The sequence below is a fragment of the Pinus tabuliformis genome, chromosome 3_2 (genome assembly GCF_031772625.1).
Source record: "Pinus tabuliformis cultivar Carrire ecotype Pingquan chromosome 3_2, CPIR1, whole genome shotgun sequence".
NCBI lineage: Eukaryota > Viridiplantae > Streptophyta > Pinopsida > Pinales > Pinaceae > Pinus > Pinus tabuliformis.
The window spans coordinates 991649060-991673556 of NC_142302.1; the positions used below are offsets into that span (position 1 = coordinate 991649060).

Consider the following 24497-nt stretch of genomic DNA (forward strand, 5'->3'; position numbering starts at 1 on the left):
CTGAGCTTGACTTTACAGCATTTCACACAAGGCCGAGTTCTTCCACCAATTCACAGTCAGATTTAGCTGGAAATGGCCGGAAATAACGATGGACGGTTCGAATCCCTTTAGTAGTAAAAGAAAGGCAGGATTGCTTTAGAAATAAACGGATTTGACATGTCTCGGTCGGTTGAGAGGATTTTCCACAAATAGCCTGAACATGATTTTGTAGTGCGGGAGCAGCGTTAAAGCAAATGGATGTGGAAAATCAAATCGGAAAGCTGATGGTCGAATTATCACGCACTCAGGATTATGAGATGGCTTCAACATTAGCAGTAAAGCATTTGAATCGCATTTTACAGGAGTTTGAGTTTAGCTTGAACAATATTGAATTTCTGGTTCGTATCCCGCAGGTCAGACCAGAGAATATATGGAATATGGCAGACAATGGCAAACAACGGTTTTAGCAGAGAGCCCACAGAGCGCAGCAAGGAATATGGGGCAGAATGAGGAATAAAACGCTCAATTCTGACATGCAGATAGGGCATTAATTAACGCTGTCAAGAAGACTGTTGGCAATTCTGATCAACTATGATTAGGAGAAAGACAGAACTGACATGTATATAGAGACCACAAAACAAGTGGCTCAAATTGGAGCAGGAGCAGCAATCGCCCGCTTTGATACCATGTTAAACACACATGGGCAGCAAGAGAAATATTAATGATAAAACATGAAAGTACATTTTTTATTAACAGGAGATATACATTTATAGTACATTGTTGTGACCATTGGGTTTCACATCCCAAGGTCTCTTGGACTGCTTTGGTCTATTTGGCTTCCACACTAACCCATTAAGGATTAGGTGTCCAACATTTGTGAAGAGAAGTTCCTTCGACAACGAGGATGGCGTATCGAGGATTGAGAGTTGACCATTGTTTAGAGGGAACGTCAAATTTCTGTGCATGGAAGGAAAGGATCACTATATTGTTGGATGATAATGGGGTGGGAGAGTTTGTCAAGAATCAAATACCGCCACCTCAAGATTCCCAACAGTTGGCCCAACATACTAAGAATGATATCAAGGTAAAGAGGATTATTCTAGAAGGGGTCAAAGATCATATCATTCCTCATCTCCATGAGAACAAGACAACATATGAGATGTTCAAAGCCATCTTAGACTTTTTCCAGGGTACCAGTGATGCCAGGAAGCTAGCTCTCAAGGAGAAGCTAAGGAGTATGTTGAAGAAACAAGGTGAGTCCATCGTGACATATCTTCCAAAGTTCACTCATCTTTGAGATGAGCTAAGTGTTGTGGGTATGACTGTATTGGAGAGTGATCTTGTGGGCCTTGCACTACTAGGACTTCATAAGCCTTGGTATGGTTTCTAAGATCCAGTTAATGTAAGAGAATTTTCTCAATTGGGAAATATTATGGTCTAACTATGTTCAGGAAGAGAACCAGAGAGGGACTTGAGATGGTAGATTGGCAAATATAGAGGGTGAGGAAAATTTTGCTCTTGCAGGCAAAGCCAAGGGCAAGAAAGGCAGAGGGAAGGTCAAGTCTAGTTAGAAGGGCGAGAAGAAGAAGAAGGGTTTGAGTAAGATCAAGTGCTTCCATTGCCATGAGTTTCGGCATTATGCTACTAAGTATCCTGATCGAAAGAAGGGGTTGAGCAAGGATCATGTGGCTTCATTAGTTGTGGTAGATGGGTCTGCTTCTCAGTTTGAGAAAGATTTCTCATTGATTGCTTGCATGCCAAGCTCAGTAGGGAGCAACACGTGGTATATTGATTCTGGAGCATCCTTCCATATGACTGGGAAGAGGGAGTATTTTAGCCAGTTGGAGAAGGAGGACATGCATGTTCATATTGACCTAGGAGATAATGGCAAGTACGAGACCAAGGGAGTTGGTACTATGATCTTTGAAAACTGAGAGGGAGTTTGGAAGCTCTCTCCATCTCAGAGATGTTGGAAGTTCTCTCCATCTCAGAGACGTCCTCTATGTTCCAGGCTTAAAGAAAAACCCTGTTTCAGTAGCAACCCTTGAGGACAAGGGATATGATGGCATCTGCAGCAGAGGTAAGGCATACCTCGAGCACTTAGCTTCTGGATTAGTGAAGCAGATATGCGTGAGGATGAAGAACCTCCACAAGTTGTAGGTAGAGACTTGCGCAACCTTGAGTAGCAAGGCAAGCGGTGAGCATAGTAGAGATGTTGGAGAACTTTGGCACAGGCGCATGGGACACTTGCATCATGGGGCGCTAAAGATTCTTCAGCAGATATCCACAAGATTACCATGAGAAGAATGGAGTGTGCAAGGGATGCACACTGGGCAAGTATGCCAAGACTTATTTTCAGGGCTAAGACAATAGAGTCAAAGGTATTTTGGAGCTGGTGCATTAAGATATATGTGGACCCTTCTCTTCTCTGTCTCTTATGAGACACAAGTATTATGTAACTTTCATTGATGATTATTCTCGAAAAACTTGGATATTTTTTATGAAGAAAGATGAGGTCTTAACCAAGTTCATGGAGTTTAAGGCCTTGGTAGAAAACCAAATCGACAAGAAGATCAAGGCTGCGACGAGTGACAATGGTGGTGAATATGCCTCCAATGCCTTCAAGGGATTGTGTGCGAAGGAGGCCATTAGGAGAGAGTTGATAACACCCCATAACCCTCAGCAAAATGGGGTGGCTGAGAGGAACAACAACATTGTTGGAGTAGCCAAGGCCATGTTGCATGATTAGGGACTACCTATGTTTTCTAGATTGCACGTGGGAGCTAAGGGGGTGGCCTTTTGGAGCTGGTTTGAGCTGAGAATTTGGGGAGTTATACGGAGGAGAGAATCATCAACATTGTGCATCATTTTGGAGGGTCAGAGCAGTGATTTTTCCAGGAGGGCCGAAATACCCAGCCAATTGAGGAGCACATAGAAATTGGGGTCAATTTCGGTGGTCAGAACTAGGCTAAATCCTTTTTGGGTTTTGGTGGGTTATTTGAGAGGAGTCTGGGGTTAATTTCCTGGAATTTTCTAATCACTGGAGGGGGGTCAAACAACAACTTCATTTCAACAGACAATGCAATTTTTTGGAAGGTAGCGCAGGGCATAGTGGAGGCGACACATTCTAGCACCTGGGCATTGCATTTTACCATCTGAGACTTGTCTAGCTTGCCTTTGGCAAGCCCAGGTGCACTCACACCACACCCCATTGTACTTCTATTGCATAATAATTAAATGGCTCCGCTGGTTGCAATTTTTGGAGAAATTTTGGGTGTTTACTCGTGTTTGATTTTTGTGTATGCATGTTCATTTTTTCTTTGTTTATCACTGTATTTCCTAAGTAGGAATATTAAAAATATTCCCACAATGAAGATAGAGATGGAGATCAAAACACATATTTTCCATGGTACCGACTTGATAACAATGTTGGCACTTAGCATTTCGATGTTGAACTACAAGTGAAATATAATCTCTTTGATGGAATCCTGCGCTTTGGAAGTGGATTGGTCTAGAATACTTGGATATACAAAGGTAACACATCATATCCTAGCCCTTCGTTGTGTTTGTTGTTGTGAATTTCTTCCCAAGGTTTGACGATAGGCTTGGAAAGAGCATTTTGAACCTGCTGAATGAAAAGCCATGGAAAGTGATTTACTATATGTTGCTGCACCATTGAAAAGTGTTCATTAGTGACTCTTGATATTTAGGTTCATGTAAAACTTCAACTTCATTTGAATCTTTGTTTGTAGTTGCATTACTATGTTGATCCTGAGTTGATTGCTAATTGGAATTTGGAATTGATGGACATCAAATTCAAATAAAAAATTGTTCTAAACAAAGAATAGTTCAAAATGTTAGAAGTTGTTTATTTTTTGAGTTGTATTTCATCATGCTAGAATTGTCGTAGAGTTTGAAGAAGTTCAACTTTGGCTTGTGAAACTTGCAAACAAGTTAGAACAAATTGAAGAATTCCTTTGTGGACTTTGATTTTGTTGTCTTCAATAGTGAGTATTATAGTGTTTAGTAACTAATAATTCTTGGATTTGAGCCATTTGAAAGAGTGAATAAGGTCTCCTTTTGTAGGTAGGTCTTGGGACAATATGCTTAGTTTAAAAAAAGTTTGTTTGGCTAAACGAAAAGAGGGCTGTTGGAAAATCTACCCTTTGACAATAAGACCCAACAATTTTAACTTCGACGCATAAATTGAAGGGTGTTGAGTTCAACCAAGAATGCACGCGACAATTACAATGCAATTCAACTTTTTCAAATAGAGCACAACATGAACAATTGCAAGTACCAAATGTTGAATTAATACTAGTGTAGATTTGTCATTGAACACTGATGTGATTGGCAACTTGATTGTTTGAGTATGCTTTGCTGAATTATCAAGTTCTTATGCCTTTTACTCCAATATGTGAATGGTTGATGTAGATGTTTAAATAACAAGTTTCATGTGTGAATACAATGTGTCAAAACTAGACATAAGACACCATTTGGTAATCTAATAAGTCATCAGACATACATGAGTAGAAATGTCCTTAGGTCCCCTTATTTTGATATTAGGAGAAGTCTAAGACCAACAAAAAAATTGATTTTATCATGACTATCCTTTTTGCGATGACCACACTCTAATACCATTTCAAGAAATACAAGACACAAGACACAAAAGAAAAACTTGGGGGAAAAGGCTTCAAGCCATTCTCAACATTAGTATTCATCTCATGATATCATTTTTAAGAGATCTACGCCGAGTTTAAGCCAGGGCCAACCCACATGTTCAATGGAAGAATGATTTGCCCCATTGTAGGATGCTGTCACCAGGTTGTATGAGGTTCGGTCGAGCCTGGATACACCTTGGGATGTTTTTTATCATCCATAGTTGGCTCTGACCCTCAACCCCTCCCCATGATGTTTGAACTTGAGACTTGATGGAGACTATTACTACAAAATCTAGCAGCCTAGTGCAAAGCCTCACTAGGCAACCTAGGTCTTAGGGCAACAAAGGGATGAGACACCATTGTTACCGCAATGGCCTCTCTCTTGTTGTTTTGTGGTTGGATGTTATGCCCATAAGGGAGGCTTCCTTGGCAAGGTTTAGAGGATAGATGACCTAGGATTACTAAGATAACTGATTTTCTAAGGATCTTGCTAACAATATCACTAAGAAAAATCTTTAGTAAAGGAATGCTCTAGGGTGACAAGAGCTTAATGGTTATGGAAGAATGTATTGGAAAAGCCTTGGAGGCTAGGATAAGATTGACAAGTGTTCAAGAACACTTTCAACCAACCCCAATAAACTAAGAAAAAAACTATTATAAGTTGGGGTTTCAACGATGGGCAACTTTACAACATGCAAAACCATATAATTGCCAACAAATGGCCTACAAAGGATAAGGTCTGTTCTTGCTTGGATTGTATAGGCACGACAACAACGCTCAGGATGAGGGTTGTCACTCTGATCCCCGCCCACTCCGTTTTAGTTGTCTCCCAACAACAGGCTATGGGGGGTAGTCCCTATGGAATGAGATGAAGGAAAACAAGTTGGAAACCAACTTGTTTGGGAGACACAGATGAGTGGCCTAGCCACTTGGTTGAATTTAAGCAAGGTTATTAATTCGATTAGATTTTAAAGTATGAGACTAGTGCCTTAATGGAGTCACAAATTCTTGCTTATAGTAAATTGGAACCAAATGACCGGATGGACACCCGCTGCTTGAGATGATTGACTAACCTAAATGATATGCAAATCCTATGACCTATGTGTGATGCAGTGATCTTGGTTATTTTTAGTTATATGCCTAATCTAAATGTAACCTTCCCTTAACTATTTTGAAGTTGGGCTCCAAGGTAGGTTGTGGGAAGGAGGCCAACAGGAAGCAGGTTAGGGTCTGATTAATGATACCTTCTGTTGTCTCTTATCACCCGATGCCTCCAGCACTACAGAGACTGTGGCTTTGACGACTGCAAGGTCACCGTGTTAACCACTAAAGAGTTGCTGAGGCCCTTCAAGCTAAGTGAGAAGGGTTGCCCTATATTTCTATCAACCTAGCTTATGCTAGAGGGTAAGTTATTAATGCAATCTAGATCTAGTATGCTTATGCAAGAGATTATGCGTGATATTTTTCTTGAGTTATTTAAGTACTTAATGAGAATCTTCTTATAGCAAGAGTACTTAACAATATTAAAATGACAATCCTTAGACGAGACAGATGCTTAGAGATACAAGTGTAAATTTCAACAATATTCCACAGGATGCCAAATAACCAATGAACTTAAGATGTCAAATGCTTGAGATTATAACAGTTATCCAATTAGAAGCCATAAGATCAAAGATTTAGAACTTATGAAAGAGTGCAAACCTATACAACCAAGATGAGATAACTCAAATTCAGATTTATCATAATTTACATTAGCAATAGTAATTCATAAATTTCAGACTTTATCAATGTTATGACAACAATGAGAAACTACCTCAAACCATGAAATTTGCTCAACACATGAAATATAAAAATTTCCAATGACCAACAAATGTAACTTAACTTGTTTAGCCCACTTTGTGATGATGTATTCAGTGATATTTCAGATCTGAAACATTTATTACAGCAGCAAGTAAATGACAGATCAACAAGCTAATGATATCAACACCAATACCCAAAATGCGCAAAAATAGTAAAAATTCACCAAACTTGAAAAATTTAAATTTTAAGGCTTCTAGAGGGTATAATTTAGAAAAATTCAAATATGATATGTTTATTATAACAGTAAAACAATGATAGATCAGCGAACTAGCAATGTCTAAAACACTGCCCAAAATATCCAAAAATAGCAAAAATTCATTGAAACTGAAAATTTTCAAGTTTTTGATCCAATTTAAGTGTATGCTTAAGAAATATTTAGATCTGAATTTTTTCAATTGTGCAGCAAACTCCAACAAGCTTAAAAGTTAGATTTGGGCCAAATTCAAGATGCTTAAGTGGCCAAAACTTGTGAAAATTTAGATTTTACAATCCTAAATGATTTTGACAATTTAATATGTGATTTTAGGACTGAATTGTTAATGATTTAATTGTTGTAATAAAACTGAAATAGAACACGGGTTTAGAGGTCAAACCCTAGGCCCAAGGCCTTGAAGATCTTGTGGTTGAAATTTGTTGAAACTTGGGGACCAAGTTGCTGCTTGAAAGATATGAATTTTGAGATCTTAAACCTGCAAAACCACCAAGTATTTAGCCTTTAAAATTCAGGTTAGGGTTTCAGGTTAAGCTAGGGCAAGATAGGCCAAGAGGAGAGGAAACAAGGCCAAGGAAAATCAATTTACGGGGATAAAAGGCTAGAATGATAGACCGGGGCTCAAGGATGAAGGAAAAGGGCCACAAAGAGCCAACACTATGCCTAATGAGGTTAACGTTAGGGATAGGGAGGCCTAGGGAAAAGCCCTAAAGCCTATGGCCTAGGGCCTAAAAGCCACAAAGGGGAGCCGCAAGCCCTTAGATGGCTGTGGCCAAGGACGGAGGGGGAGGAGGCCGAGGGGCGCTGGATGAAGCGAGGCCGAGGGGATGGAGGGTCGAGAAGGAGAGGAGGAAGGAGGTCGAGGCCTCAAAACCCCACGACAAGGCCAAAAAATGGCCCTAAACCAAGAGTCAGAGGGCAGAAGGAGGGACGCTGAGGCTTAGGAGGGAGAAAATTTGTCCATGGGAAATCCTGCAAAAACTTCCAAGAGACAAGATCTTACCCTCAAGGGCTTAGATTTAACTCTTCTCCCACTTGATTTCTTGATCCAACCTGCAAAAATGAAGATCTAAACTTCCAAACCCCAAATATATACAAAATAAATCTAAAAAACCCCATCCCAAGATAGAAAAATAATTTACAATTAATATTACCAAAGTATTTTACAAAATATACATGGGTTTTTTAAAATAGAATTTGAGAAAATAACTTTTTATGATAATTTTTCCTTGAAATAACGACGAAAACGCTTCAAAAAAATTCATGCTCACTATAGCCCTAGTGAAGATTCAATCCACCATATAAAAACTAAGGATACAAGCAAAGTAACCCTTGCCCACTGTCTGTGAACTTGGAGACCAAGGATTGAGTACCTGCAAACACTATGTATTATCTCAAAATAATAATATAAAACACCACATAGGAAGCCCGTATTCCATAAATATCACAGATCAACGAACAAGAACACCTCGAGTTGCACCCCAAATTTTTTTATTATAGTAGAAAAAATAGTTCTCAGCTGGACAATAGTTTACAAAATGTTTTAGCAACAATTCTAGCCAGAGATCAAGATGACTAGAGACTCAATTGACTCTCTAATTTATAGATAAGTCCTTCAAATGGAATAAAAAACGGGTAGTTTCTTTGATACTTGTCAAAATAATCTTGGCTGTTGATAAATACTTCAAGATCTTTTAATCTTGACCCTTGATTTTTTTATTTTTATTTTTTGAGGAATTTTCGAATTTATCATTTAATTCCATTTTAATTAGCTCAAAATTAATTTCCTCAAAAATTTGACTTTGACTTAACCACCAAGGTCCAAGGGTCCAAATTTTCTTGAAATATACAATATTCCCTTGGTGGAGGACCTTTACAATTTGACTCTTTTAAGACCCACAAATTTTTCCATTTGGAGCATTTATTTTCCTAAGACTAATTAATTTACACATGAGGGGATTTAATTATTTTTCCAACTTTCTAATACATAATATTTTTGATTTACAAGACTCAAAGAGGGAATACACATTTGGCTTAGACCCTCAAAATACATAACCCGTCTGCGACACAATATGATCTAGTAAACCAAGTTATTTGTAATAAAATAATCTAGCCAATTAGCTTAAATTTTTCCCAAACCACTTTTACATTAGACTCGATTAAAACACTAGGACTCACCTAATAAATTTCACCCTAGCTTTGGGGTTTAAAGTTGGAAGGAAAAAACTCTTCTGATTAGCTGTGTCTATAAACGCAAGTAATTAACAAGATTACAAAACCTCCTAGGATGGAATTCATCATCAAATTATAGGCTCACATAGGTTGTTACATAGACTCAAGGTTTTACTAAGATAATTTACAATATATAACTTGCAGAATGGGATGACCATGTCACATGGACTGCTGGTCTATGATCTGACCCTTGTTGAAAACGTTGGACTTCCGTTTTTTTGGAACTTTGACAATTTGAGTGCAACAAGGTCAACAAAGACTTTGGAGGCTACAAGGAAGGTAGGAAAGGGATAAGTCAACAATAAGTTCTTAATGTTTGGAAATGCATAAAACGACAACATAAACCTATGCTATCAACCCTAAATTTGATGGTAAAACATGCAATAAATGATAATTTTTCTTTTAAATCATTAAGAAATGCAATTCCTACCTAAAGGACAATAACATATAGGTATAAAAAATTAAAATGTTATTAAATGCAGATTTTGACCAAAGCCTAACCCTAGCTACCATGAATAGGAGGAAAGAGAGAAATTTAGGGTGGTCAACACAACTAGACTAGTGCATTTGTTCAATTGGGCAATGGAGTCAAATAAGTTGAGGTCAAGGTAGGAGGATCTTGGATGAAGAAGGGTTGAAGACAATTCACTTCCCTTGGAAACCCTAACAACTTCTTCTATGGAGATTAAGATCAAAGGATGCATGAAACAAGTTCCTTTGATGGATTCTTGAATGACAAATTGGCATAAATATGTAGAAACAAGAGTTCATAAAAGATATTGCACATTTTAATATGGCGCAAGATAAACTTTAATTTCAAAATTTACATGCAAAATGAAAAAATTAGCATTAAACTTACACCATTATAGCAAGAATCACTTCATCAATCCACAAGATAGTTTCTCCATGCAATAAATATCCTCCCCATGACAATTCACACTCTACTTAACCATTGCGTCCAAGAGAACAAGAGAAAACACTAATGCGCACTTTCTCAAGAGAAGAGAAATGAGTGTGTGATGATGATTCAAAGGAAAGTGACTTCCCTCTATTTATATGAGGGCAACCAAGTCACTTTTCCTTAATTTACAATGAAAAGCCTTAAAAAGTTTGCTTAAAGTGCTCAACAAGGCTAATAGGTCACAAGCTGACCTAAAGATAGCTTTACAAATGGATAAATCATAATAGAATGTCATAAAACCCCCACATGTGTGGGAGGAAAAGCTCTCCAACATGATGTCATCCTCCATAAATGAGCATCTCCATTAAGCAAGTGACAAAGTGGGTCCAATAGTGCTATTCATTGCAAAGGACATCATCAAAATGCATGGGTGCATCTCCAAGTAGCACCACCTCCACCAATATATCATCATTGGGAAGGATCGCGTCATCCTCCTAGGGCATGCATGGGAGATGTGGTAGCCCTAGGGCAAAATTCGGTCATGGGAGATGTGGTAGCCCTCCCAAATAATTTCAAGTGATCTCCATTATCATTTGGGCTCAAGAACAAGGCAATGCCCATTAAGTATAAGGCCAACTGGGGGGTCTCTTGGATCTTATCGGTGCATGATAAATCAAGCTAATTTCCTAGCTTCTTGGCTCAACGTTTCAACATTTAGAGGTGAAAAGGGGCCATACATCCATGTGGGGCTCCTGAAGGCCCAATGTTGATCTCTAGAAGGGCAACACTCGTGTTGCAAGGTCTTAAGTGTCGTCACATTTGGGCTAGATGTCCTTCTCAATGTGATGGAAAGGTGAGAAGCCATCTCTCAAGGGTCATCCAACGTATTTGTGTGAAACCTCTTGAAACATGCTCTCAAGGTCAAGTGAGATCAACATCATTAGGGACAAAAACCATCAAAATATCATAATGGACCATATCCAATTCTAGGGGTGCAAAAATACTTACACAAACCTTTCCTTCAAATGTCTTTCTAGTTATTGATTTGTAAGCAAGCTACCACAATTATGTTGGGGATGATTATGTAATTAGCCATATAAGGTGTGTTCATCCCTTAAGGGGAGGGGCTATTTCCTAGGTAGGCCCATCAATTCATAGATGGATATGATAAATATGGTCATGGAATAGGAAATACTTCAAGAAAGATGGCCATAGCCATGGTACCAACTAAAAGGGGTCCAACATCTTAAGTGTAATGATGATAAGAGGGAGCAATCGTGGAGGCATGAGTTATCCCTTTCCTTGGCTTGCTTTTTCCACCCCTTTGGTGCACCTTCTACTTTAATGTTTTGTCTTTCTTTCTTGCATAGCATGGATGACCTAGCTTGCTTTATGCTTTTCCAATACCCTTTAAAGATGTAGCAATTTATTGCTCATCGGGGTTGGGGTGTTCAAAAGTTCCTTTATCTAGATAGAGCATGAAATACTTATGAACTGGGTGATGGCTAATGAGTGGGGTAGAGCTCATTAAAAGATTTTTCCGACGGGCTTATTATATGTCCCAACCATCTTTTCTATTTTCTATTTTATTTTTTGCCATTTGTGGCTTCACATCCTTTTATCTTTCTTTTAGTTGCATTAACCCCTTTGGGCAAATTTTCAGGCCTTGACTCAAAGATGAGGATATTGGGTGCAAGTTCGAATAACTAATGAAAATCAACCCAAAGAATGAAAGTGAATATAAGGGAGAGATGGAAGGTGGTGAGTATGGATTACTTTGGGCATACTATATTAATCAATTCCTCTTATTAGTGTGACTCCTATAAGTGTCCCTCTTAAATAATGGAAAAAAAGGGCCTCAAGGGAGGTCACATTGAACTAGGGTCAAAGGATAATCTCCCAAGTATGGGAGCAAGGCTACAATCAAGAGTGGTCAATCATTTGGCTTGACTTGTGATCCATAGTAGTATGCCCCAAACTTTAAATGAAAACACATGATTACAGAAATGGTTTGTGTACTTTTGATAGATGACCCACCTTCCTTGAAGAAGCATGCTAGATAGGAGAGTCCACTGAGCGGAGCATAGGTGGAGAGCTTTGAAGTAAAGCTATTTGTGGATCATCATAGGACCACTGGCTGGCTAGTTGACCAAGTGGGAGAATTTTTTTGTCCCAGGGGTTACTCATTTTTTGGTGGGTAATAGGGACTAAACCCCACACAAACCAACTGATCTACACTTGATGGGTTCTCATGGTATCAATTCATAATACAACTATTTGACCACTTCTAAACTGGATCTCATTGACAACTCATTAGTGGATAATGACATTCTTATGAGTTGTCATCTAGATAAGGATGACAACTCATAAGAATGTGGTCTCCAATTTTATGATTGTTTAGGCACTGATAGTCTAACATGATGTACTATTTATGGCATCGGTTTCACTTGGCACTCTTCCTTACTCATGTTGGGGGTTTGATCCACTTCATGGAGGCTCTTTCCACTTTGTATTATGCCTTTGCCACTAGAGGAGTTATCTTGCACACTTTTTTATGGGTCAACCTCCTTGTAGAGACAGAGAAAGAAAGGGGCATTGGAGTTCCTTTTCATTTGCATGGAGAGTTTTTCTTTTGTGCCTCGTCATTGATGGAGATTTGTACATTTTTGCATGGCCACTATTTTATATTATTTCTTTGAGTTTCTCATGTAGTTTAGTTAGATACAAACTATTTGTTTATAGCTATGAAACCGGATTTGCTCAAACTAGGTGACGTGTCTGAATCCCACGAATTGGACACGATTCGTTGGAGATTTGAATCCCAAAATGGGACACGACGTGTCCTAACGAGACACGATCGAATCCCGGTCGTGTCCCGTTAGGACACAACGTGTCCCATTTTGGGATTCGAATCCCAAGAAGTGAAAATTCCAGTACTCTATATGCATGGACTCTCGAGTCTAATTAATCTCAACATTAAGGGTGGTTATGGACACTATTCAAGTTTATGATGCTTGCATTAATAGATTCCTGTGTGGTAAAAGGAATGCTACAGTTCATAGCCTAGATCTTTATTAAATAAGTATACACTTGTGTGAAATCCTACATGTTGTGTCTACACTGCCGAAAGAATGGTGATCATAATCATGAATTAACTTTAGCTATACGTGCCACAAGAATGCATCACAGTCATTGAGTGGCTGATTGTAATTACTATGTCTAATCCTGGGCTGCAAGAGCATAGATGTATATATACCCAGCTATTTTATTAACTGTTCTTGAACACCTATTTGAAACCCAAATAATACAAATGATACCATGTGAAGTACAAATAGTTCACCCTGTGTGCAATTCTGGAAATTAATCTCTTGCTGGGCAGAACATCATATGTTACTGTAGTCTCTACAGGTTTAAACATATAAATATTACAGTGCACAGAGATATGAATGTACAGTACGCCCTCTCATAAATATAGTTGTATGTAATTATTATTTTCTATTTCTATTTGCCATTGGCATTGCACTACCTATGTAACACATTTTGATTTGATGACTTAATGAGAAAACTTCAGTTGTCAGTGTCTTTATCCTACTATCTTGTATGTTGTATTATATTTATGAATCATGATTTATGTGACATGTATTTGAATTTTGTATGTACTATGCATGCTATAATGTTACTAACTTACTTTGGAAACAGTAAAACTAACATCTAGATGAAGATCTATGTTTGAAATCGATGAATTTGTATCATTAATGAGAATTTGTGTAAGAAATATCTATTTTTTAATATATATATATATTTTTAATAAAATAATATATAACGAATCCTACGTGTCTTGTTCCGGGGGGTCAACGTGTCCGAATCCAACACTCGAATCCCCTTATCCTACGAATCCCGAATCCCTGTGTCAGGTGACTTAGGTTTATAGTGACACACCCTAAAAACAGATTTAGTGTTTTTTTCATGGATATTATTATTTTATTGGAGGAAGTTTTGAGCTCTTCATATATAAGATGAGCTCCTCCTATTGTAATAATTGTTGAAGAAATAAGGAGTGAACTTATGTTGTTATTGTTCTACTTGCTTTGGGATCTTGTGGATGGTTGAATGAAGCACTATACTTGGAGGATTCTTCTACAAGCTCCTCCTTACTTATGTTGATGGAATTGTTGTGATGGCTACTATGGAATGTTAAACGATACTATAACTTCTTTAATGTTGTATTTGTCATTAGAAATATAGTATCAATGTATGTTGCTCTATAATAGGTTTCATGCATGATAAAAATATCTTCGACCTGTTACCCTTGAACTAGCAGGGGACCTAAGGGGGGGGGGTTCCATAAAGGGCAAATGCTAGGCCAAAGGCAACAAATGGAGGCTTAGCCCACTGTCACCTCAGCTAAGGCTCCCTTCTATTTACAAACTTTCACTGATGGGAGGAGACCCCGTATGAATAGAGTCACTAATGAAGGATAAATCAATGGATATAAGTGACCCAAATGAATCCCTTTCCCAGAAGAGGTGGAAGGATTGAACTTGCTTGCTTTCTAAGCAAGGTACTATGTGTTCTAGGGAAAGGAAGAGAGAATTTGAGGGTTAGGTTTATGGGATAAGACTTGTGAAGGAGTTTCCCAATCCCTAAAATCCTTGTTAGAATTGGTATCCCAGATGGTTCTTGAAGAATGGTCTTTCAACAGAGTGGGACCACACGGGGCCAAGTGGACCCAGTCAAGGGTACGAGGAAGGAATGTAGCAACCAATGATATCCTTACCCTGGAGAAGGTGGGGAGAGGATCAAAGAAAATATAATTAGTCAAAGATGTTGTTTTGACCCTGGGAAGTGCTAGCCTTGGGGATGGCAGGGCAAGTTTTGGTCCTAGATCTAGGGCTTGGCTTTTCTCCCAACTCCACCGTCAAAATGTCTTCAAATTTGGAGGAGGGCTAGAGGAAAGGCCAACACAGGAGACCCTAGGAGATCGAATTTTTTTAGTGGCTAACTTGTCGGGAAATTGATGCCCTAGGCACCCCAATGTGGCTAGACTTGGGAGAAGGTGAAAGAATAAGAGTTTTGGTGACCACCCTTGGTAGATCAGTGCCTTAATCCTTGGGAGAATGGAGTCTATGTTGATTTTGTGTAAGATTTCTTGGTTCCCAGTCAAGGAGGCCTCAAAATTACTTCACAAACCCTCTAGGTCAAGTGAAAGCAATCTTGCAACTTTTATACTTCAAATGCACAAGAGGAATGGCTTATCAAGGTCAAATTTTACCCCTAGGAGATTTCGCTCACACTACATGGCCCATACATGGAGAGAACGTTATAATAGAGACAATTCCACAATATTAAGCAATAACTGCATGCAACAATTAGCCTAAAACAACGGAAATCCCAATCCAACATATGTGATAAAAGTAACAAGAATAACATCAAAATTTCGTACTTACATGCAATAGAGTATATCCAACCATTCACAAATGACAGTAGAGAAGCTCCAAAGAGAAGATAGACCAATAACCATACATCAAAATTCATCCATAAAAGCTTCAATTCATCCTCCAGAAAAAGTGTGAAATTCTCTAAAGAGAAAGATATCCAATCCAAAGTGATGATGAGAAATGATCTCACCTCACTTGTATTTATACACACATCTTAGGAGTTCGAATTAGCCTCCTTGGCCCACATAAGCCCCAAAAATAAAATAATGTGCTAATAATACAAATTTTGGTGACAAGCCCACCAAACTAGCTCATAAATGAAAAAGTAAGCTTCTCAAGAGGCCTATTGAGGTCCATGGGTGCCGTAATGAAGAGAAGGACCCTCAAAAGCAGTGGGCAAGGGGGTGGCCCCTTGTATTAACTTGTGGTGCTCCAAATGACATCTAGGGGCACACAAGTGTCCTCATGGGTCTCCAAACAAATCGAAGATGCCTGTAGGCTGCCCTCAATGGCTAGGATGATGGTGTAGGTGATGCCACATCATCGTGGAAGTCTTGGATCATCTGCCAAGTGTATGGTGTAGATATGGGGCTGACTGGGCATGATGGATCAAGTGCATCCTCCTCGTCCAATAAGTGAACCACAAGCAATCTCTAAATGGTTGTGGGGATCCATGAAGTGCAATTTGCTGCTGTGAAGGCCTATGGTTCTCAACACTCACCCCACATGTGCCAATGTAGCCCTCTGGAGGATTAGGACCCCATATAGGGAGACCAAACCCTAAATGGAAACCATCTGCAATCTGCATAAGATCCAATGTGTCCCCTAGCTTTCCAATACAACAAGTCATTAGAGAAATCGAGTAAATGAGCTTACCTAATCATGAACCACAGGTAGGGACTTCATAATAACTTGCCCTTCCATAATGGGTTTCAGGATGTGCCAATGTCTCTTGAACTCCAAATGGGTTAACCAAGCACCTTATTAGGTGGTTTCTACCTCTAAAGGGGACAATATAGTCAAGGTACATCCGTCAAAAGGTGGTGGCATGTGACAGATAGGTGAATGAAGTAGGGGATGAGAAGGGGCAACCCTAGGTCACATGATGGGGTACAAGGGTAGCTAATAAGAGGGAAGCCTACACTTTGGGTTTATAATGTGTAGGAGGGAGCAATCATGGTACATGAGGTGCCCCGGCCTTGGTTTTTCCACCCTTCTTTATATGCCTTTTGCCTTTTATGATTTTCTTTGATTAACTGCTCGGGGCTCAAGGGGTTAGAGCATGATGTGTAAGATATAGCAGTGGAATCCCCCTTTTAAGGTGGGACGATGAAGGTGGGGCGGTTCATTGCCCACCAGGGCTTGGGACAAACATGGGTTCCTATATGATGAAGAAGGCTCATAGAATCTGTAGGAACTAGGGTGATGGCCATGATGATGGGGTAGAGCTCATGTGTTGGCTTTTTCCCACGTGCTAAAATGTTTTTGTCCCGACCATCTTTTGCATTTTGTGGTACTTTTCCTGTTGAATGTGGCCATATATGCTTTTAACTTTCTTTTCAGCTGCATCAACCTCCGGGCTTCATTCCAGGCCATGACCCAAGGTGTGGGCAAGGGGAAGGGGCAAGCTAAACCTATGTCGACCCAATGGAAGAATGTGGACCCAGGTAGGAGAAATGATGGATGGGGTAATAATGAATGGAAAGAGGGTAATATAAGCGGATAAGGGAGCGGGACCACGCAACCAAAAGTAGGGTTTCCCGTGAAATACCATCTTTGAAACCAAACGGTCAGTAAAAGTGATCTCACGGGACTAGAATCCAAGGTTAATTCCTAAAAGGTGTCTAGGGGACAGAAGCACAAACCTAGCCCATCCTTTCCGTCGAATCCCCCCATTAATCCATGCCCAGAAGTGCCCATGATAAACAAACTACAATACTCAATTTCAAAATGACAAGGCATACCTTTAGATTCGGGAGGCCCACCTTCAAACATACGATCATGGCAGGTGGGCGAGGGACCACATGGCTGGCTCAGGTGGCGGAGAAATGGCACAATGAGCTAGCTGATGGCTGCAAGGAGCTGCTAGTTGTCGGCTGAGGACCATATTGGAGAAATTTTTTCTCCTAGGGATGTTACCCACAATATGGTGGGTAACAGGACCCATATTTACTTGGATGTCATCTTCTCTTGTGATCTCCTGTTTATTTTCTGAAGTGTAAGGTGGCTAAGAAATGTATTGATTCAAACCTATATTTTGAGGTTTATCTTATGAAAGAACTTTCATTTCAGTTGACATTCGACCCCATAAACCTAAGTCTAAGAGGCACTGATATCACTTTTTGCAACTACCAATTTTTTTTATTTAGACTCTTATTGATTCGTTAACTAATCTGGAATCCTCATTGATATTTATACCTTAGTTCTGTCATTGCTAAGCCTAGTTATATTTTTATTATAAATTTGAAAAGGCTGGCTTAGTCTTTGCATAAATCTGATAGACAAGCTGTTGCAACATAATATCTTGGAGGCAGATTTATGCATTGTAACAGTGTACTGCATGCTGGAAATACCTCTGTAGAAGTCCATCATCCATCAGCTGTAGTACATTTTCTAGATCGGGCTGTTTGAGATCTATGCATACTGAAAGGATCATTTGATTCAAGGTGCAATCAGATATGTGAAATATACTCTGACAGTTTGAAAGTGATACTGAACTGATTTTTAATCTCTATGACAACATTAATACTCTGTCCTCATGGTGGTCCTAAAGCCTGTAAAGAGTTGTGATTAAAATTCTTAACAATTTGTTTACCAATTTTGGAAATTCACTTGGTTGTATGCTGCATAGAATCTTGTTTACGGACTTGAAGTTTGAGCTTAAAGTGAGCCTGAAACCAACCCACTTTGACCTTTAAAAATATACCTGCATGAGTGGTTCTATGTGTTGACAAAAGAATGTTTTCCAAGCTGCCAATGAAACACTGATTACTGTGTTCTCCTTTCGTGATAATCTCAGCTTCATTAAAACAGAGTATTATCCCCTTCAAACAGAAATACATTAATAGAGTGATAATCCTTTCATCACGTGGTTTCAATAGGTCATAAAGTCATAGCAAAAGGGGGAAGTATAGGGATGCCCTCCTAGTGGTGATCATAGATCATCCTAAAGAGAGGGAAGAGAGTACTGTGGTGACAATGATAACTCTTCCAAGTTCTTTTGTGTAGTCAGCTAGTGAAGACTTTGCACAAAGGGTGCTGGATAAAGTGGTATCACAACCCAAAAGGTCCTTAAAACTGTAAAAACAAACCTCAGAAATTACATACGACCAACCAAGGCTATAATAGCCTATGACCCGAGACCAATCAGAACCAGCAGAAATTTAAATGATAGTTTTCAAGGATTATGAGATCAGCACTTTGTTTTTGAACTTCTGCCCCAGGAGAGTTTTTTCCTGGTGCCTCTTTTGACAGCTTATCAACCTGGGAACTTAATTCTCTGAAGATGTGGGTAAAACTCAAAAGTAAGTTGTATTTTCTTTCTTACAGATAAAGGTGATTTTCATTTTTATGTCATTTTACATTCTTTCCTTCTTTGACAGCCAGTGATTATGTTGAATTTTCTTGAAGCTGAAAAAAGGTTTTGACTGTTTAACTGTGCAAATGTTTTATTTTGTTATAGGTAGCTCATTTATCACTTTAAACAGCAGGGAAGGAAGAGCCTTGCAAGAGTTTATGATTTCTTCATTCAATTGTGGCATTGGATACGTAGATTCACATACTCCAGTAGTAAGTTGAAAATCATGCAAACAGATTCTACAAAGGGGAGTACAGAGAATACAGACCAGACTGGGAGTTCAAAGAAGTGGCCACAATGGGCTCAAGCTTTGCGAAATGTAGCTATTCATCCAGAGAAATACGAGGATAAAGTACTACAGGTTACAGATGAAGCTGTGGTCTTTCCAGACTTGTACCCTAAGGTTTGCTTCATTTGATATGCATGCATGGTTTATATAATTTAAACCTTTTTTGCTGAGCTGTAGTTTTCTGTTATTGTAAAAACAGTGGTTTTAAATGCATCGTATGTCATTTTATCATCGAACAAAATTAGACGAACTACAATGCTGTTTGGTCATCCTTGCAGGGGAAGAAACATGTGCTAGTAATATCAAGATGGGATGGTCTTGACAGATTGGCAGATGTTGGTATAAAACATATACCATTGTTACAGCACATGCACAAGCTTGGAGAAGATTGGATCACATATTTTCTAAATAAGGACCCTTCATTGATCTTCCGGCTTGGTTATCACTCGGTAATAGCCTTTGTGGCTGAAATTTTTTGTCTATTTTATAAATTTATTCTGTGCTTAATCTTCATGTAGAGATGGTGCTAATGAGTCTGGATGTGTCTGAATGTTCTATGGTGAAAATTATCATTAAATGCTCAAAAGGATGCTTGATCCTGTCACACATTTATTAGATAAATTTGTAACATAATATGATATATCTTGTGATGATGCATCTAACTGTACTGGAATGATATCTAGTATATGGGGGATCTCATAGGAGACATTAAAGATGTTGATAAAAATATATAAAATATCCTATTAATGTCCATTGTCTAAGACCAGTTAGATGTGTTAAGTCTCTTTGATGACAGAGGGAAACCAACCTTGGCAGATCAAATGCCTTCCCTCACACATATACAAGGGCTCTTCACTCACCATGGTTTGAACTTGGGTTGTTTGCATGGGGTTGCACCGTCCTAACCACTAAGCCACATGTATGATGGAGGATATGAAGATACTCATTTTGGTTTTGCATTTTGGACAACATAGTATTCACTATCATCATTTACTGATGGAATCTCAGCATGCATCAAAGCTGGAAGACGAACATCCTAGAAGCATTAATAAGCCTTGTGTTGAGCTGTGGTTACTAAAGAAATTGGTGCTTTTGGTCTTTGTGAAAATTTCCAAATACGAAATTCTACTGCAGCCACTGATTTATTTCACCTACTTATTTCTCACAATAAGTTATTTACGAAATCCCTTCAGTAAATATTAAAATAAATTCTACTGCAGTTATCACATAATTACATAGAGAAAATAACAATGATATACAAGCACAAGAACCAATCACATCAACACAGTAGTTTTTGGACAATTGTTCTAGGAAAAAACCCAACGTGGGAAAATTGGTGCAACAGATGAGGGTTTTATTAATCTTCAGCAACAATCGCTATACAAGGAATGATTTTACAGAGAAACTGAGACACTACTGAGAGAAAACACTTGAGGCAAAGTTCATCCCTCTCCTGGAAACTTTCTGACACCCTGGAGACCCTTCTCCCACTTTTGCGTCACCTTTGCATCACTCTGCGTCCCTTTGCGTCAACTTGCATGAGGACTGCGGCTTCCCTCTGCGCTCTCTTGATATCCCTGCGTCACCTCCTCCTTAGTCACTGATTGCTACTGATGCCCTCCTTTTCCTCCACCCTGCAACTCTCCCTTTGAAATCGATCTCCTTCTCTTTGAGAATCGATTTTCCTTTGGATACTGAGTATCTGCCGGTGTGTCTCCAAATGATCCTAAAGTATTCTCTTATACTTTTCCTGTTGATGAATCAACAACCGAGATTAAGTCTCTAATCAATGGCTAAGATTAAAAGAGACTTGATCCTCGTCTCTTAGAAGCTTCTCACCTTTATCTTTATTAATACCCATTAATATTTTTATTTTCCTAAGTTTAGACTTAGGAACCCATTAAATTATTTTAATAACGCTTCATTTGGGTGGAATTTCTCCAAACGATTTCTGGGTCTTGGAGATCTCATGTATTCTAGCCCCTCCACAAAATTGTGGCGCTACAACACATCTGATGCTACCCAAAATCAGCACTCCCTCTTAGCGAGGAATGTGTTCTCGCAGTGCTTCCCAATAGAAGCACCACACTGATCCATGGCATCGATCCTTTGCCCCACATCCACTGCGCTATTGCAACCTGTACTGCTACCCATGACACTGCAACTGTCACTGCTACATCATTGCTACATCTGTATTGCAACTTCCTCGGAGTATGTTGCATCATGCTGCCCATAGCACTGCAATTGCTAACTGCTGCATTGCAACTCCCGATATTATCCCTTTCTGCTACTGAAATGGATTCTTCACCATCCCCATCTTCTCCCTGAAATAAACAAACTTTATTCTTCTTAGAGCCTTGGTGAGGATGTCTGCCACCTGTTCTCTGTAGGAATTTACAGGGTAAGTTCCTTAGAAAGAACACCAAGGGACACCGCTCACAACCAGATCGCAGATCAATACACCAGTATTTTTGACGTGGTTAAAACCCTCAAATAGGGAAACAGTCCACAGCCTGAGCCAACGCGACCGCTTCAGGCAATTTATTAATAAAAGAAAGAAAATTTACATATGTTTCTCTCATGCACGGATTACCCTACAAATGACCCTCCATGCGCTTTAAATAGAATTCATGGACCAATCGGGTGTCAAGCCACGGATCAAGTGTCGGTAATACCGAGGAGAGAATGAACCGTCGGATCACTACATATCGTGACCGTCGGATTGTAAGTTACAAAATGCACAACGGTAAAGAAACACACTTTACCTAACTCTATACCTAACTCTACACTAGACCAAGTTGTACTTAACTATTTCCTATGTGTCGGAATATCCTAACATTCCCCCTTAAGAACAACTTGGGATAGGATTGAAGGATTTACAAATATGACAGAATAGGAGAAGGAAGGAGGCACTAGAGCCTATCCCCCCTTAGTGACAACTTCCTGAACTCCAACCATAAATCGAAGTTTAGTGAACTTCGCCTCTGTGAGAGCCTTTGTGAAGATGTCTGCAACTTGATCATCTGTTGAACAATATTGCACTTCAAGAACATGGTCGTGAATGAGCTTTCTGATGAAGTGCATGTGCAGTTCAATGTGTTTGCTGCGCTGATGTTGGACTGGATCTTTGCATAGCTGAATGGCACTTTGATTATCACACCAAAGTGTAGTCGGATGCTGCTGCTGAAAGCCAAACTCTGACAGGATCTGACGAAGCCACAAGGCTTCCTTACTAGCTTCTACGGCACCACGATACTCTGCTTCTGCTGATGAAAGAGAAATGGCAGCTTGTTTCTTACAAGCCCATGTAATAGGTCCTGAACCAAGAGTGAACACATAACCGGCAGTAGATTTCCGATCATCAGGGTCACCAGCCCAATCGGAATCAGTGAAACCAACCAATAGAGGAGATGCTTCGGCACTGTAATGAATCCCAAATTGAACTGTACCTCGAACATAACGAAGTATTCTTTTAGCTGCTTTCCAATGACTTTCACGGGGGTTTTGCATGAACCGAGCAACAAGGCCAATAGCAAAGGAAAGGTCAGGACGAGTATGAGTTAGATACAAGAGTTTTCCTACAAGTTGACGGTATAATGTAGCATCAACTTCAGGAGAAGTACAAGTGACTGAAAGTTTGACTCCAGACTGAAAGGGAGAAGGGGCTAGCTTACAGTCTTCCATGTGAAAATGACGTAAAATATCACAAGCATACTTTGACTGGGAAAGGGAAATACCCTCCTTGGATTGCAAGACTTGAAGACCGAGAAAATAGTGTAAGTGTCCTAAGTCTGTCATTTCAAATTTCCTTTTAAGGCTAGACTTCACATGGTTTATAAGGTTGGGATCACTACCAGTAAGGATAAGATCATCAACATAAAGAACAAGGATGATAAGAGAGTTGCCCACTTTCTTGGTGTAGACAGTATTGTCAGAATGACACCTAGAAAAGCTAGATTCTAAAAGAAAGCTATCCATTTTGGCATACCAAGCCCGAGGAGCTTGCTTGAGACCATAAAGGGATTTCTTAAATCGACATACAAGGCTGGAGTCTGTTTGTATGAAGCCAATGGGTTGTTCCATATAGATTTCTTCATGCAAGTCCCCATGCAAGAAGGCAGATTTAGCATACATCTGATGGACTTCCCATTTGAAAGAGGCAGCAAGGGAAAGAACAAGGCGGATAGAGTTCATTTTGGCAACAGGGGAGAAGGTTTCGGTGTAGTCAATGCCTTCAACCTGTGAAAAACCTTTAGCAACAAGACGAACTTTATGTTTATCAACTTTCCCATCTGGTCCATACTTGGTTCTGTAAACCTATTTGCATCTGACAAGTTTTCGTCCCTTTGGTAGAGGAACAAGATCCCATGTATCATTTGCCAATAATGAATGATATTCTTCATTCATAGCTGCTTCCCAATCTGGATGGCCTGAAGCCTCTGCAAAGGTGTCAGGATCATAATTTACTGGAGCTTGAGCCAGTAAAGAAGAGGCTCTCTCGAACTGAGAACGTGTACGTCGCTGATCTGTAGGATCACCGACAAGATCACCTGCTGCATCTCGAGTAGCACGAACCCATTTTGGAAGCTCAGGAGCTGAAGGAGGATCCTGAGATGGTGGGGGAGGATTGTCATCCTCACTTTCATCATCTGAAGAAGAAATGTTTTCAAAAGTAGAAGAGATAGGGAGAGGTGGCACAATCGCCGGACTAGGCTCGCAGGCCGATATATTTTCATCAAATTTTACATCTCTTCTAATGATAACATTTTTGGACTTAAATGGAATAAGTCTATAGCCTTTGACATCTTCAGAATATCCAACAAAAGTACATTTTTCACTCTTAGGTTCTAAAGCTTTATGCTTTTCATCTGGAATATGGGCCCACGCTTCACTTCCAAAAACACGAAAGTGACTTACATCTGGTTTGATTGAGCTCCATGCTTCTTCTGGAGTGATATTCTTTAAAGCCTTAGTAGGAGTGCGATTTATTATGTAATTTGCACAGTTAATTGCTTCTGCCCAAAAACTAAGACCAAGTCCTTTAGATTGTAGCATACAATTAGCCATTTCCTTTAAGGTGCGATTCTTCCTTTCAGCTACACCATTTTGTTGTGGAGTATATGGAACAGTATGTTGCATTTGAATTCCATTCTCAGTGCAATAGTTGATGAATGTGTTTTTAACATATTCTCCGCCATTATCAGATCTTAACTTAAGAATTTGATGTCCAGATTGTTTTTCAACAAAGGCCTTGAAGGCCAAAAAAGTGTTAAATACTTCACTCTTGAGTTTTAAGAAGTATACCCAAGTGCGTCTGGAGAAATCATCAATGAAAGTTAAGAAATACTT

At 39.4% G+C, this 24497-nt stretch overlaps 1 protein-coding gene across 4 annotated transcripts in view; it reads left to right on the forward strand.

Moving 5' to 3' along the window:
• Positions 1-24497, forward strand: part of LOC149183946 (transcription factor bHLH140-like) — a 138250-nt gene that overhangs the window by 55648 nt on the left and 58105 nt on the right. For all 4 annotated transcript variants that reach the window (XM_089417338.1, XM_089417337.1, XM_089417336.1 and 1 more), the window contains exons 2-3: positions 18965-19262; positions 19427-19597. In XM_089417338.1, the coding sequence (XP_089273464.1) occupies positions 19086-19262; positions 19427-19597 (348 nt within the window). In that variant the 5' untranslated portion in view covers positions 18965-19085. The remainder of the gene's footprint in view (positions 1-18964; positions 19263-19426; positions 19598-24497) is intronic.